Genomic DNA, 16,527 nt, shown 5'->3' on the forward strand with positions numbered 1-16,527 from the left:
TTTGTATTAAAGCTCATCGGCAGTATCATCTACTCAAGTTTTCATCCCTCATAAGCGATACTCCTATCATTTAGTTATTTTAGGCGATAATAAAAGGTTCGGAATTCAGTTCCTTTTAATTACTTGCGACTTCTGTTGCCCATACTTTTTCCCTGAAACGATATAGGAAGAGGCAAAGAGATGTATATGGTTAGTTCTCCGCTAGGAAAACAATTTGTTTCCTTATAACTTGGCTCATGTGTACATAGCTTATAATTAAGATTTCGTTAGTTTTCGCTCCATTATTCATTCCAAAACTAAAGCACTCTGTTGCTTCTTATCAGTTCTTTGATATCAATATGTCAAGTTGGTATAGCTTGTATGCTAAAAATTAATTTTGTTTTATTAGACTTTAAGGCGGAACCAACGAAAGTGGTAAGGAAAGCTGATAAGATAATTAGGATAATTTCATGGAAAGAATAAATTATTTGGGAGAAAAAGTGGCAATTTCAAAAGCAAGTATGAGACGAGGAATGAAAGATAGGAAATAATAAACGATAGACGATATGCTAATACCATTTGCAAGTAAAATATGAGGATTGCAAATGATAATATATCTATACATAAAAGGAAATATTAATTAGCACTTTGCTTTAACAAAATTACAAATGAGGCAAGAAATTTAAATAATAGCAGCAATAAAGCAATAACAATTACTGTCAAAATATCGTACAATGGACAGAATTTTGGATTTCATTTTTTGCACGACAAAAATATTACTCATTCTTCCTAGTTATCGAGAAAATATTTTTCATACTTCAGCAATAAAAAACACTGGTAAGAATGAAAAATGGCGTGAATTACGAAATGGCCAATTCTTTTGTCAAGCATAGCAGAGAAAGGACAATGATCTTTTGTCACTTTTGATTTTCGCTACCATTCTAAAAAAGGTCATCATAAAACTAAAATGCAATTGATGAATGAAATTTATAGTTCAAAGACTGTATTATTATAAAAAATCTAGAGAAAATAACCGAAATAATTGAAGACTTAACAAACATCAAAGATTGATGCGTCTCAATGAAGAGTATGTTGCCAATATAAGGAAATGTCTTCGATTGGTAGTAGAAGCGATCAGCAGAGAACACAAATGATAATAAATTATCATTTGTGATGAAAACAAATTACCACTTGTGTTTTTAGTTGTAACTGAATCAGCATAAGGCATCAGTTCACTCCAAAGATAAAAACCTTGTCATAAGATTGTAAGGAAATCCTATCTGATCCCAAAATTTAATCTTAAGCTTTGCGCAAACATCTGCTGGTTGATATTTCTATTGACAATCAATGATTTGTTCCTCCACGTCGAAGGAAATGAATTTGGCGATGATCGATTTCTGTTATTTTGCTTGGGAAATAGTGGAAACTTGAAAATGCATAGATTTAGCATACAAAAAAAGTCTGAAGTTGACGTCAAATATTGAATTAAAATCTCAAATCGGTACTTTTTGAAATCCGAACAGTTTTAAAAAATTCATTTATATTTTACTGATAAATATCTTATTTCCAGTACTTTTAGACACTTAAATTTGAACATTTCCGAACAATCTGGCTTACAGCTAGATTGTCCAGATATTTGATCTTTTTGATACCTTTTTCTGATAAGGTTTTCTGAGTGATATCAATGGTATCAGAATTAATCACTTGCTTATGTTTGTAATTATTTATTGAGAAGGATTTAGTAAATTTCTTTTCATCCAAGCATGTATCAAATGAGAGTAAACAAAATGTTTTGGCTTTCACTATTTAACAGAAACCCTTAAATTAAGATATTTACGCTTCCAACTTCTCAAACTTTGATCCTAGTTCGAAATTATGGTCAAAAGTTGAAGGACAACTCTAAGTTAAGATAATTCGGTCCGATCATTGATCTTGATTATTTATTTATTAGCGTAATGAAGGAAAAAATTATCCTGTCTGCGTTATTTGAAATTTCCCATTTTTGATGGCTTCTACATTTAAATTTAACTTGTGATTAAGTGCTATTCATCCCTTGGCTAATGATATCATATTGTTGTCTAATCGTTTTGACACTTCGAAGCATGCAAGGTGTTTTCTTTCTCGAGCCTCCTTATGAATCTAGGAAGTATCATACGGGAAATTCACAACTTAACGTAAAGTCTACATAAGGCGACTCTGAACATTGCGTTGATCATTGTCTTTAGAATTTTAGTTATTTTTTAAATCGTAATGAATGCTGAAGTAATCAATAATAAAGTGAAGTCTGTTGTTGTTTTCAAGGAAATAGCTGGCAACGATATCGGGATGAAATTTATTATCAAATTATCAGATGAAAGTGATATACAGCAGCCAAAAGGACTATAATTAAAAGTTTGATAGTAAATCATCGAATAATCACTGAAATTAAAGTTAACTGTCATATACAATAGTGACACGTAAAAACGAAGCTGAAATAAATAATCAGAAAATGAGACAAATTGTGTAGTTGCATTTATACTGAATGACAAAATTTCCAGTGACCTTTTCAATGGAATATAAGTAATAATTTGTTGAGCCTAAAAATAAGTACAGAAAATTAGTGGGGATTTATTAAAAACGTGGATAAAAATAAGCACTGAAGAGGCATAACGATGAGACAAATGAAAAGGGGTGAATGCTTGGAAGGGCAGGCGACAAGGAAGCAAGTTGTTGTTGCGCAATTGGGCATTCCTAAATATTGTCAACCATTAACTCAGTTTCTGTCCTTCGTTTTGTTTACAGCATGTCTCATTTACTCTCACATATTTATCATTGAAAATGCTTCACTTTTCAATGTATTTAAATTTCGTTCACTTCATGCTTATTACATCGTGTTGTTAGCTCTATTATTTTATGCTAATGTCCATCTAAGAAGTCAGATTAATTTCAACATCAAAAAGATAAAATAAATCTAAGTTAGTGAAATTCCAGTTAATGTTTCAGTTAGTTAATGAAAGAATTAAGTATTCGCTGAAGTTTTTGTTCATCTTCTGGAATTGTTATTTTCTTTAAATATTTCTATTCTATCATCTCTTATTTCGATATCAGTTGAAACTTGGCTTCAAATATTTTATCTCTTTGATGTCGAATTAACTTAACTTTAAGAGGGATATAATGTGATTTTATTGAATGTGACGTGTGACGTTTTTTCGTTGTTACTTATCACTGTCACATTTACCTTTGTCATTTTGAACTGATATGAAAACGAAGCTTTTTTTTGGAACTCAAAATACTACACGATGTAGAGCATTTCCATCACTGATCTTATTGGAACTTCCCCAAACAGTTACGTGAAATGGCGTGATAATATAATAACAAGAAAATGTGGTCGATTGTTCGATATCAGAATATAAAGTGAAAAACTTTTTCATGATCGGATCTTGGCTTAAACCTGCACCCAAGCATTTCAGGATAATCGCAGATATTAAGGAACCTCGGGTACAATCACATCTGCCTATGTTATTACCATGCTTTAGTTTTTAGTTGAGAAGACTAAAAAGCATACAGGATTGATTGACGGCTGAGATTAAAGGTTTTTTGAAATCATTCCAATGCCTTCCCCTGTGACATCGCAATATCGCAGCACGACTGGGAGGCGTATTGCATTGATCGAGGTAGCAAGTTGCTAAACTACGGAAAATTAATTTGTAATACAGTGGAAGGATGCAAAAATTTTATGACGGCTATGATTTAATTATAATCTTGTTGTTTTATATGCTTCTTTCTAATAAAATTACTGCAGATAATCAAACCTATTTTTCCAGTTTATTTTCTCAGTTCTGATTTCTATTCTTGTAGTTCTATTTGACTTTTATATTTATCCAAAGTAAAATTTGGGCGATCTAAAAATGAATTCAGAAAGGCTAGTACAAAGATAAGGATTTGCTTAATTTCCTAATAACTTCTATGACAAATTACGATACTGACTATCATAAATGAAGTACTCATCAGCTTTGAAAATTCCTTTTATTTTCTTAAACCTTTATAATTGATTTTATTGGGAAATTTAATTTATTATTTTTCTTGAGATCCAAACTTTTAAGATTAAATCTTTGCTTTTTATTCAAATTATTTAGGCAGTAATGTTTTGCCATTTGCAGTTATAGACTGAATTTAGCTTATTTTAACATCTAATAAATAGCCCTATTTTTTTCTTTCCCCTAATTCAAAAGTTAAGGAAAAGAGCTATTTATTGGACATTTAAATAAAGGAATATTAAATAATCCGATTGAAATGTCCGAAATTTAGACTTGAAAACTGAAAAAAAGTGCGCATTAAGCAAAAATTAATGCAATTGAGGAAAATAAGAAATGGGACAGTTTAATTTTCATCCTTTTCTTAATATCTTTTAAACGGATGATTTCACATATCCCATCATCTTTTCCATTTATCCGGATATTTCTTTTAGATTAATACTTTTGCTTTCATTCTTATCAGTTCGTGATAAAAGCATATTTTTGATGGAACATTTTTTTATCGATAATTAACTTTTCGGTTCCTTCTTAAATTACATTTGGAAAAGTATTTTTAGAGTAATGGTCAGTTGTCTTGTTAAATGAAGCAATGGCTGATAAAAGCATCTCCGAAAATGACCAATTTACTGCTGCTCAAATAAGCTACATTATCGAAAGCACCATCTATGCTCTTGCTATGTTATTGGGCATTGTCGCATGCTGTTACACATCACGCAGGTATATTTTGTTATCAAAATCAAATCAGATGATTGTACTGTAGTACTACACCGCCCACAATTAGTAGATGAGATATTAATCTGATTGATTTCATAAACAAAAATTAGCACTTCTTGTATGATTAGCAAGAACACACGAAAATACTCTCAACACAGCTAGTGAATCATTATTAGCTATCTTTGTTCTTGGAATTAGCAGCGAAAATTTTATTTTTTCAATTTGAAGTAGTCAAATCACAAGGACGATTAGATGGCCCATATTATAAATCGCATTTTCTAGGCATAATTCGAAACTAAGCTTAATCAAATGTTTACCGGCTACATCGCTTTCTAAATATGACTGAAGCTTTTTGAAAATATTTGCTTTGAGACTGTCCACTCACCTTTTTGACGCCGTTCTAATAGGTTCAGGTCAAATATTTAATTTAATTCTATTAAAGAGGATGCTTACAGGGAGAAGTTCGAAATTATGAATTCATTCCGGCCACAATCTTTTCTCTTTCTTACTGTTTTGAAATTATTTATTACTGGTTCCTGTTGTTGACAAACAGATAGGATTGCGCGGTTGCTCAATTTTTCGGAAAAATTTGAAAATCATTTCGCAAAAAATTCGCATAATTCCGAACTTTTTCATACATATATACTTCTCATTGTTGTTGTATTTTTTGTCCCCATGCTGAAATTTGTATGACATAATTAAGCTTTAATTAGGACAAATATAGTACCAAATTAACTAATCATTAAAATCACAAAGTATTTTCAAGCCACACTTATAGTGTGGAGTTCTTAGAAAAGACTAATAGTTGAAGTATTTTAACTCTGCAAAATTTGGGAATGAGAATTACTTTCTAAAAAGCAATGATATTAAGTTCGATTTTTGGTAAAAAAGCTTGGAATGAAATGTTTGAAAACAAACTCGGTTAATTAATTCGGAGAATACCTGGTGTTTGGTCCTTAAATGAAAATTTCAAAAAAGTGTGATTTCAGGTTTAATTCCAACTGCAGAAGACATATTGTTTTGGCAGCAAGATTGGTAAGATTTAAAATAAGCCTGACAGTAGCAGATCTCATTGTGCTTTATGTCTATGCTCCAACACAAATCATTTGGATTACTACTTATAATGTAAGTTGCGCTCTTTTTCTTTTCATCCTCAAAACCAACAAAAAACATAATTGATTAGGCCTAACAAAGAATAGCATAGTTTGAGACACAATTGGGTTCTATTTTGCACTTCATAATATTCAAAGTTTTAGAATGGGAGGAGGAACATTTGAAATGTTGTATTTATAAGTTAAGCAAACACTCTTCCGGCAGATCCTTCAGTTTTATTGACAATAAAAATTCGGAAGAACAAAAAAAATGTTTTTTTGACTTATTTTGGCCAAAAAAAATATAAAAACATTAGGAGAGAGTCAGTGTGTAATAAGAAAGCTGAAGAACTTTCTGCACTTCCTTGTAACTGTCACATTCTCGAATACATTCAATCTGTTTGCATCACCTCAGCGAGCCATTCATTTCCTAAATTATCTGAATCACTGATATTTTCAGTGGTATGGCGGTGATTTTCTATGTCGTGCGACAAAATTCATCAATACATTTTCACTTCATCTAACAGCTAATATGCAAGTGCTTATTGCTGCAGATCGTTTGTATATCACAACGCATTTACGTCAAATCCATCAAGTCTGCCTTTGTTTCTTTTTAGAAAAATATACATCTTTTCTATTTGCTACATAAATCCTACTGTGATACTTTCAAGATATTCAGGAATTGATGAAAATTGTTTCCAGAAATCACATTTTGCAACGAATCAAATGATAACGCTAGCATGGATACTGGCTATCGCTTGCGCTCTACCTCAGTTTTTCGTCTTTCATGTATATGTCTTACCAGATGGTAAACCACAGTGTGTTTCTGTTTGGTTTGTCTTTTATATTCTCTCTGTTTCAAAATTTTTTCCACAAAATTTGTCCGGAACATAAGTAATAACGGTACTAAATTAACTGTTTTGCGAGTATTTTTTGAGATGATTAATTCTTTGCGATTTCAAATTATTTCAGGATTGTTTCAGGACAGTGATGAGGTTTCGTGAATATTTGCAACAGGAAGTAGCACAAAAACATCATCTAAAACAAACACCAATGGATTGGATCACTACTGATATCAACATAACTTTCGCAAAAGGATTTGATCATATGAGTAATGTTGGTGATATATCACTAGTGAATAGCGATACGCTAAAAGTTTTTGAGCATGGTAAGTGCCACAGGACTTTGTTTCTGGACATTTGCGTTATTCTTTTTATTTTATCCATAGGTTAAACTGTTGTCGGTTGTTCCGGTTGGTCTCAGCTGATAAAGATGTGCATTGTTGCTCGACTCTTCCTGATTATTTTATCATGCCTCAACAATAAAATTTAGCGAAACCTATCGGGCTACCAAAATTCGATGTCTGGGACCATGAAATGTCAAAGCTGCTGCAATATTATCAAACTTGATTAAATCTTTCTCACTGTATCCGACATGCTTCAATGCTAGCAATAAATATGGCAACTTTTCCAAAATGCGAAATGATACGGAAGTGATATTTCAGAGTTACAAAGGCTCGATTAAACTTCGAAATCGAAGTTTTATGTGTCCATTACAATACTCAGTTGGACAGTTCCTGGAAAGATATGAAACTTTCGCATAGCAAAAATTATGCGAAATATTTTTGTGAAACTTGATGCTTTCTCAGTTTTTCAGCCTATAATGCACTTCATTTGTTCTCCATTTATATATTACCGTACTCAGTTGAATTACTGTGTTATGCTATAATGCTAATTCTGATGAAGCAATTCCACAGAGATGGGAACGATAAGAAGACTCGACAAGAACGGTAAAACCCAACAAATCTTTTCTCATCAAGCATCTTTTCCCTTTCAGAAGCAGTGTGGAGTGAAGCAACTTGAGTTTACTGCAGAAGATATCTCAGAATGTGCGGAAATGTTAAATAAATCCAGTTACATAAATCACTGTTCTTTTGGTGAAGTGGAAACGAAATTATTGGATAATATTAACAATGCGCAGTTTGTTTAGTTAAGTGCCTATTAGTAACAAACAGGGCTTGGCTAAGTACTGGTCCAATAGAAGGGTATATTTCTTTAGATAGGGAAAGTTGAGCAAGAACATATTTAATTTGTTTTCTTTCCAAGTTAAACAGATTAGACCAAGCTAGCAAATCCAGCGAAACATGTTCATCCGCAAATTCATATGAGGGTTCTAGATTGACGGAATATTCAGTTCGATATTCGAGGAGATTCCTCATAATGGATTTCCAATAATGTCGGAGATGGAATATCAAAGAATTACACATCTTTGTGTCAAAGAAAATTCAAAAAAATCAATGTTGCCCAAGTTTCAGGCATTGCTGGTTTCAACGAACAAAACATATGTCGAGGAATTTTACTTGCAAATTCTCCATTGGTGATAATCCTAGCACAGGAGGTAATTTGATTCGCCAACATTTTTGTCGTTTCTTTAAGTTCGCATTTCAATTTTTTCTTTAAAATATGTCTCATTTCTTGTAACATTTTCAATAATTCATCGTGAAATGGGCAATGATACTTCAGTGTTTCCATATTCTACCAAATGTTTCAGTTTGGGACTTTCATAACACACTCTATGGGTTTCATACTAAATAAAAAGTTAAACGTTGGTCGGGTAATTATCTTCCTTTACTCACTTTAATATGAAATGTTGTAGTGATAATGAAAGCAGCTACTACTATGATAAGTGTAGTTTCGTTATCAACAGCTCAAATTTTAGATTTATTGCGACATTGGGATGCAAACACTGGAACCAATGATGCCAGTACTATTGATATAAGTGGTAAATCTAACCGGAAACGGAATCACCCTTTGTCCATGCCTACATTAAAGCTTTTTAATCGACGATGTAATGAAACTCTGGCAATAGAAGAAGCAAAACAGCGACGATCTTCAGTTGCGTGGAAAAATACGGTTGCTTTGGCACGGCGGAAAACTCGACGAAAAGTTCGATTCCAAACTCTATATTTCTAAAGTTTTTGTGACATAGGGACAGATTTCTCTTTTTCCTACCTACCAACAAACTTTTTCTTCTAATTTGGAGTGATACATCCGTCAAACCAACCCTTTGGATCAGCCATTCAAGTCTGTTTTCATGCCGAATATGGCCGCTCTCTCTAGAGTTCATAAAATTCAATCTATTTGGAATTACAAGTTCCAGTTTTTCAATTTTAAACTTTTTATTCGTAATCGTGCAAATACTAATTTTTATATAACTTCTAAAATCTCCCACCATCTCCTCCTGATTCTTATTTTTCCTACTATATCATTCCAGAATTGTTGCAATTCAGTTATAACATTCTAGAATTGTTGTTTCAGGCTTTTCTGATGCTTACACTAAATATGATATTTTGGACACCGTATTGTGTCATGGGTATTTTGAGCACCGTTATGGAATTTGATCATTCTAGTTACGATTTCTTGAATGCTCTTGTTGTCCTTAATGCCGTTTCCAATTTACTACTTTAGTTATTTTATCAATTGCTTCAGACTGTTTACTCGTTCATGCACTTTTTCTGAAAATATTTTTGAAATAGTATAAGTAAAATAGTTACTACATTGTTTTTGATAAATCTAAATTGAGTAATTAATTTAAGCAGTCTTTGAAATATACGGCAAGATCTCAAATATCTCTTTAATTTCTGGTATAAAATTTACGTTGAGGATACTTTCTTCAGAAAGAATCCAAGCTGCCAAATCTGTAATAATAATGTGCATTTTTATTGGAAAAAATTCAACAGCACAACAATGCATAGAAGGAAAAGCATGCTAAAAATAAAGGAGAGATCATTACAAAATTTTTCGGACCAGTGAATTTAAATGATTTTAATTATGATTAGTAATACAGAGAAACTTCGCAATCCATCCAATTTTTCCAGATTCCAATTACATTGCAAAACTTTTCAAATATTTCAAGTACCTATAAAACAGTCTGTGTAACATGTGATCGTGAGGTGGAACCATCAATTTGCTTTTCAACATATTCATGATATACTTCTTCTTCCCTTTCCTCTTCTGGAAATGTAAATCTACAACTAAACACATAACAAATTATAACTGAAATGACGGCTAGGAACTGGAAGCCAGCACTCGTCAAATGAAAACTTTGTCGAAATGCTTTATTGTCATAGATGACACAGTTACCACGATCATGGGGACAGTTGCTGTGCCACAGAAGACAATCTTCATCAATAATCCAACCAAAGATTATCGGACCCGGAATAAAGCCTGCAAAAAAAAAAAACATGTGGAAATTATTCAAAAATTCTAATGTCACTTATATTCTTTTTTGATATTTGGATGCGCACTCAAACCATTTTCATTGCCATGATATTCAAAATATATGCTCAAACCATTTTCGTTGCCATGATATTCAAAATATATGTGTTTAAACCTCAAATTAAAGAAAATTTAAAAATAGACTAACAAATCCATCGAACACTGATTACAAAGAAAAGTTCAATGTACTCTCAATGTGAGTGAGTAAACAAGAAAAAACAATTCGCAATTACCCATGATATTTGTGATGCAGGATGCAAAGCTAAGTGCCAGAACCTTCTCGTCATCATACACAGATCTGCAAAGATAAAGTAATTTTATCAGGCAGATAAGTAAAAAAAATTTTAGAATTTTTTAAAGAATAGCTTTGGAATTGGACAACTCGCCGCTCACTGCAACGAATTTCAAATTTCGAAAGAAAATAAATTTGCAATAAATTCTAAGCTCCTTTTAAACTGCAATTACAGACTTTTTTTGTGAGTTGTTGTCAATGTCAAGCCCTTACTGTGAAAATTTTGGCTGCACATTTGGAATATACTTGATAGCATGCTGGATGTGAAGCAGATTTTTGCATTCCGAACTTTTGTTAGAAGTTGGTGGACACAGCCATTAGGACAATATCAAAAATTTAATTCGTTTTAAATAGTAAACCAGAATGTATTAATTGCCTACTGCTATTATTCCAAATAAAATTTCACAAAAAATAAACCTTAATACAACCATCATCGTTGTCATGAAAAATAAATTGCCAAAAAATAAGCCTGTAAACGTGATAGCAACGTAAATGAATACAGCATTACATTCATCCACAAATAAACCGGTTTCAACTGGACCATTGTCAGCACATAAGCACAAGTCCCACTGGAATAACTAATAATATATTCAGAAATTTGCCATTTATATTAAATAGGTTATTTCAAAATAAGATAGGAAGAAAATTTTTAAATAAGTAATATCATTTTAACATTGAAAAAAGCAGTTGTGAAGTGGAATGTTGGCAGAAGAATAGGTGAACACAGAAGAAATCTATAGACTTCTTCTGAAGATCATTTAGACTATTAGATAGAATCCTAATTAGAGTTTGTAACCTTCTCTCCTGCTATCACTTTCCTTTCCATAAGCAATGTGAAATAGGATTTATTAGATAATTTCAAATCCACTAATGACAGGAGTTAAATATAGGGATTAAAAATTATGAATTTATTTGTAAATGTGTACAAGGGAGGGATATGCGAATTCTATAAAATACAAAATTTAAACATACCTTTTGCAAATGAGAGTTATAGTCGCGACATCCTGCATGACATGGTGAGAAATAATTTGTTGTGTGATAATTTACTGGATTAAATAGATCTACTTGACTGCATTGGCATTCAAAACTACATTCTAAGTTACCGTTGAATTTCTCTCTAGAAACAATTTTAAAAGAATGCTCAAAAGGTAATGAAACATTGTGAGCGTAGAAAAATGCTCGAAACGCTTCAGCTTAAAAGGAAACGGAATTAACGATGAAATGTGACTAACTCATTGATAGCACCAATAAGGAGTTGTTTCACTTGTGGTTCGTCGCAGCCAACTATAGCACCGATCAAGTAAGTGATTACAATAATGGACCAAGTGGCAATCAAAAAAAGCAGCGCTTTTCGAGGTGATGGATTGAAATTCGTCAGCAAATAACCACCCAGTGCTGTGCTAACCGCTATACTGCCAATTGATACTATACCTACAAAAGCTACAATTTCAAAACTGACAAATATAAATTTTCCAACTGCATTATGCCACACTGATCACTCTTACAGCCTACATTCAAGCTGGTTCCAGCTTGTTTCTTTTGTCTCAGGTAAAAAGTATTTCATACTAGCAATAATTTACCAGCATAAGTATCAGCAGCTGATGCGCTTCGACCAAACTGTGTTTCGATATATTTCGGCAAATAAGTGCTATAACCACTAGTAAGGTATGAACCAAACATCCATCCAATTATCATTGATGTGAACACCGGATTCTTTATCAATCTCGGAAATTCTAAGAATTTTTATCACTACTTTTTCTGATGTTTCAAAAAACATTGCCAAATAGTTTTCGAGTAGTCTTGAAATATCTAAAAATACTTCAAAACTTCAATTATGAAGTAATTAAAAATAATATGAGCGAATATTTTTTGTGTGGAAAAAATTAATAATACCGCTGACAGTTGCTTTTAGTTGTTCACAAAATATTTCTTCCGGTCGTTCGTCGTTTTCGGAAACAATGATCTGATGATCATCATGATCATGCTGACATCCTTTCCTACAACCAAAATAAGAACAAGTCAGATAAGTGAACCTATGTCATATGCAATAAGTAGAAAAATTTCTCTCTCTCAAATTTTTGGGTAATAACTAGGGTTTATCTAAATAAAGTAGTGCCTAGAGCAGTCAGCATGTTAATAAGATATTACTCCTGGTATACTTGAGTTTTTGATATTATAATCAAATAAAATAATCAAAAAATTATAATTAAATAATATTATTAGCATTTTTTTTTTTTGTTGATGTTAGAAGATAGTGAAGCAACTCGACCTTAGTTGCTGCATTTCAAACGAATTTGAATCATATTGCAACAGCTTTTTGGGGAAGCAAAGTAATGGTATGGCACCGGTCAAATAAAGCAAACCAAAAATGATGAAACCAAGCCACCAAGCTCCAATCCATTCATCGCTATTGATTGTCGCACTTGAAGGTACTGTAAGAAAAACTCATTTAAATGAAAACTACCTCAGCCAAATCACTGATTATCTTTAAAAAACACTACCTTTCTCGACTCTTTTTGTAACATTTGATAAAACCCCGAATTAATCGTTATCGAAGAACCCACTCGTGGAATGTATAAATTTTACTGAATCAGACGATCATTTTTAAAGTATCAGAAGCAGTACCATCAACCATTGTCGTATTTAACCTTGTCACAAATGCACTTAATGCGAATCCAAAAGCTGGCGCAAAGGCATACATGCTGGATAACAAACCTGCAATAGTAACGTTCTAGGTGTGTTTGATCGTTGCAAGATAATCACTCTCGTTTTTAAAAAAAAATATTTTTTTTTTGAAATTCTTGGATGGTAACGAACAGCCTCCTTTTGTTCAAAACAAAAGTGGAAGTAAATAAAGTTCGGAGTTTTATGTTATATTATTCGCCATGAAGGAATGATGGGCATTATTTGCAGGTAAAAAACTGTTGAAAAAATACTCAAGTAAAATGGTGATTTTGTTTTATCTGCCAAATTATTGTCCACGTAAACATAAGCCACTGTATTGAATGGCGCAGCGGCAATGCCAGCTAGGATTTGGCCAATGATCAAAATACAAAACGCCAAAAAATGCTCATCCTCTTGAAATTCACAGTTGTGGTCTAAGTCAACAGTAACTCGTGATGGATCGCAAATATTTCTGAGAATGTAATCGTGCTGTAAAACGAACGAAATTTTTAAGAAAATTAGTAAAAATGTTCCTCTGGAGGAAGCCAAAGCTTACTTCCAGGCCGTGTTATTGTGTCATTAAAGATCTGTGATTCCAGAGGATGGGTTTGGGCAAATACAAAACAGTGAGGAAATCAAATAAATGAACATTCTCATATCATAAAAAACTCCAAAATAAGAACTTCAAGGGGAAAATAAAGTGGGAACTGACTTCATATGATAGCGATGCTTCAGTGGATGATTTCGCTTCAAATAATACCATCGGTAAAGCCAGTATAAACATCGAAACTGCGCTAAGTAACACTCCTGCGATATGGCCATAAGTAACTGTTTTGCAAACCAAAGCAATTTTCACGCCATTCATTTTCTTAACGCATTATAAGACAAAAAGTCCAAAGTTATAAAGAAATATAAAAGTTAGTAGAGAATTAGCATCCTGAAATGTTGTTACCTATGGCTGTAATCCTGGGTAAATGTTTGTCACTGGCCAGAAAACCAATTAGCATCACAGATATAGTATGGCCGACATCATAAAATGATAACAGAGCACCGGATTTTTTACTCGATATGCCAAATCGTCGTTCCAGATTTGTTAGTATGCCAACCACGTATGCAAGATAGGTACCCTGTAGAACTTTCTCTTAGAATTTCTGATATAAACCAATTTCTGACAATTTCTGCAAAAACATCGCCAGTTCACAGCACAACTATAAAGTACGGTACTGTACATTACAGTGTGGCACAGTACTGCAAAGTGCAGTAAAGTGTAGTACAGTATTGTTCACAATGCAGTACTGCAAAAGCATTACCAGTGCACAGTATAGTTATAAAATAACCTCAAAAATAAGCACATTTGGAGAACGGCGAAATTAAAATTGTAACGTTGCTGAACGAACGGTACGAATGATCATTCCGGTTGTTCCGGATGTAAAGGAATAGATACCTGAATAGCGATCACAAACAGCATTGTAACCAGGAAACATTTCACAGAAGGTGCCATTTTCATCCGCGATGACTGTCGTTTTCGTGGCAACAGTATTGGTGCTTCACTCTGCATTTTTGGAAACCTTTTTGGGAAGATTAAATTAGTGGATTAGCAGCGATCGGAGGAGCAACCTTAGAAGCAATAATAAAAAGGATTGGAACTAAGGTTTTATTCTCATTCTCCTCAGCAATGAAAGGAATGAAAAGAGGAATTTCATATGGATATGGAAAGAAAAGTGAATGAATGGATGGATAGATAGATAAAGTTACTGATAAGACTAGATAGAATGATCGATTAACTGATAAGAGGAGACATCAAAAACTGAACTGAAGTATATGAAATGGAATAATTGCGAACTCAGCAAATTTTACTGACTGATGTGACTGATACACTACATCATCAGATAGAGACAGCATGGATCGACGAGTAACTTGACTAGAGTCTTAGTTGTCATCTCCCGAAATACATCTTACATTCCTCTAATAACTTGCATGGGGTATTGTATAGGGTATCGGATATCGTTGTTGACTCATTCATTCTCCATCTGATACAGTTTTATGGTGAGTCAACTTAGAAATGCGACAAATGGATGCAAAAAATGCGCGGAAAGACAACAACTGATGAGTCATAAATGCGTGATTCAAACATTGAAGGGAAATGAATGGAAAGAGAACAAACCAGTTTCTATAACACCTGTTGATATCAGCTGTACTCCAATGATTGCTATTTTAGTAATGGGTAGACAAGCATGCATGTACACAATTCAAGACACTCATAGTTCGATAAAAGCAATAAATGATGGGAAAGACAACCTGTAATGATCAGAGTTAACTTGCACGGGATAATCACCTATCGTTGTAAAAAACTTAAGCTGAAGAGTAAAACTGATGAAACGTCATCATATAAAACAGTAATACGTCTCGAGTTGAAGTTTGATATGAGGTACAGAAGTGGCTTTTAACTCTTTTTAATTAGTATATAAACTTTATTAGTTCGTGTGAAAGCATAAAAACGACAAAGTGTAGAAAGTTAAGAAACATATAGGACTGACAAGGATGTCATGTCAGGTTCAATAACCCAGATGAGAAAAAAGGAACAATAGGGTAGTGCTTGTTGTACTGAAATGCTTGATGATTTCATTTCAGGTTTTAACTAGCGTGAAAGGAAAGACAAAAAAATAGTCTTAACACGAGTGGAGGGATCCGGAAGCTTTTTCCCTACACACGGTCATAAATTGAAACTACTGATGAGGGGAAATTTACATTTCAAAAAGAGATCGAATCATTTACGTTACCTATCATTCCTTAAATAAATGACCATATTTGTATCAAAATTCTCAGGTACCGAAGTAATCAATTTGAAAAGATAGACCTGCAACCTGCCATGATCGTCCCAATCCGTCCAATCGAAATTTTCCGTCTTCTTTGCCTAAATATTACTCTTTACTGTTAATAGAACTTAAGTTTTGCTATTGTTGCATTTAAATAATTCAAATAAGTAAATTCTCACTTCAAAAATTAATTGATACAGCACGCAAAAATGCAAATCACCGTTGACTCTATAATTTAAGCGAAAACTTGCCAGCAGTTCTAAGAAACATTTGTGTCTGTAAACCATTTCGATACTTTAGCCGAAACTTTTTGTATCCTAAAAAGTATAAAGTGAAATGTTTTGTCTATGAATTTTCGGAATTACAGAAGTTATGGGAATAAATTTTGTCGTCGGTGTTCTCATTGAAATTTAAAATGACCACAACCAAAGACAGTGTCATTCAAGTTAATATTTGCAATGGAATTAATTATTTGTAGTTGCAAATTACTGATCCTGAATGTGCATGTCATCGAACGCCAGTTGGTGATTTAGCTCTTATAGAAGCAATAAGAACAAAGCTATTAAGAGCTTTCTAAAAGATTTTTCTCCAAGTTTTTAAAGAGATTTAACTAATCTTTGTCGCATCTTATAAATATTTAAATTAATTTTTTGCATTCTCTGCAGGTTAAATTGTGACTGA

General features: G+C 32.9%; 2 protein-coding genes across 2 annotated transcripts; one reads left to right on the forward strand and one right to left on the reverse strand.

Annotated features, from left to right (window-relative positions):
- Positions 1-4,581: 4,581 nt before the first annotated feature.
- On the forward strand, positions 4,582-9,264 carry LOAG_01343 (hypothetical protein; the record flags this gene model as incomplete). The annotated part of the gene is made up of 9 exons (XM_003136882.1): positions 4,582-4,709; positions 5,696-5,831; positions 6,258-6,392; positions 6,500-6,630; positions 6,781-6,965; positions 7,454-7,586; positions 8,112-8,194; positions 8,516-8,742; positions 9,115-9,264. The coding sequence occupies 9 exons, from the start codon at positions 4,582-4,584 to the stop codon at positions 9,262-9,264; spliced, it is 1,308 nt and encodes a 435-aa protein (XP_003136930.1).
- A 248-nt stretch (positions 9,265-9,512) lies between these two features.
- LOAG_01344 (hypothetical protein) lies at positions 9,513-14,588 on the reverse strand (the record flags this gene model as incomplete). Its single annotated transcript, XM_003136883.2, has 13 exons — positions 9,513-10,023; positions 10,308-10,372; positions 10,784-10,935; positions 11,339-11,483; positions 11,599-11,797; positions 11,947-12,099; positions 12,260-12,363; positions 12,636-12,798; positions 12,992-13,081; positions 13,303-13,519; positions 13,743-13,837; positions 13,983-14,157; positions 14,475-14,588. 13 exons carry the CDS (start codon positions 14,586-14,588, stop codon positions 9,716-9,718), a joined length of 1,980 nt encoding a protein of 659 aa, XP_003136931.1. The 3' UTR covers positions 9,513-9,715.
- Positions 14,589-16,527: the final 1,939 nt, after the last annotated feature.

This window comes from Loa loa, assembly GCF_000183805.2.
Source record: "Loa loa unplaced genomic scaffold supercont3.6, whole genome shotgun sequence".
NCBI classification, from domain to species: domain Eukaryota; kingdom Metazoa; phylum Nematoda; class Chromadorea; order Rhabditida; family Onchocercidae; genus Loa; species Loa loa.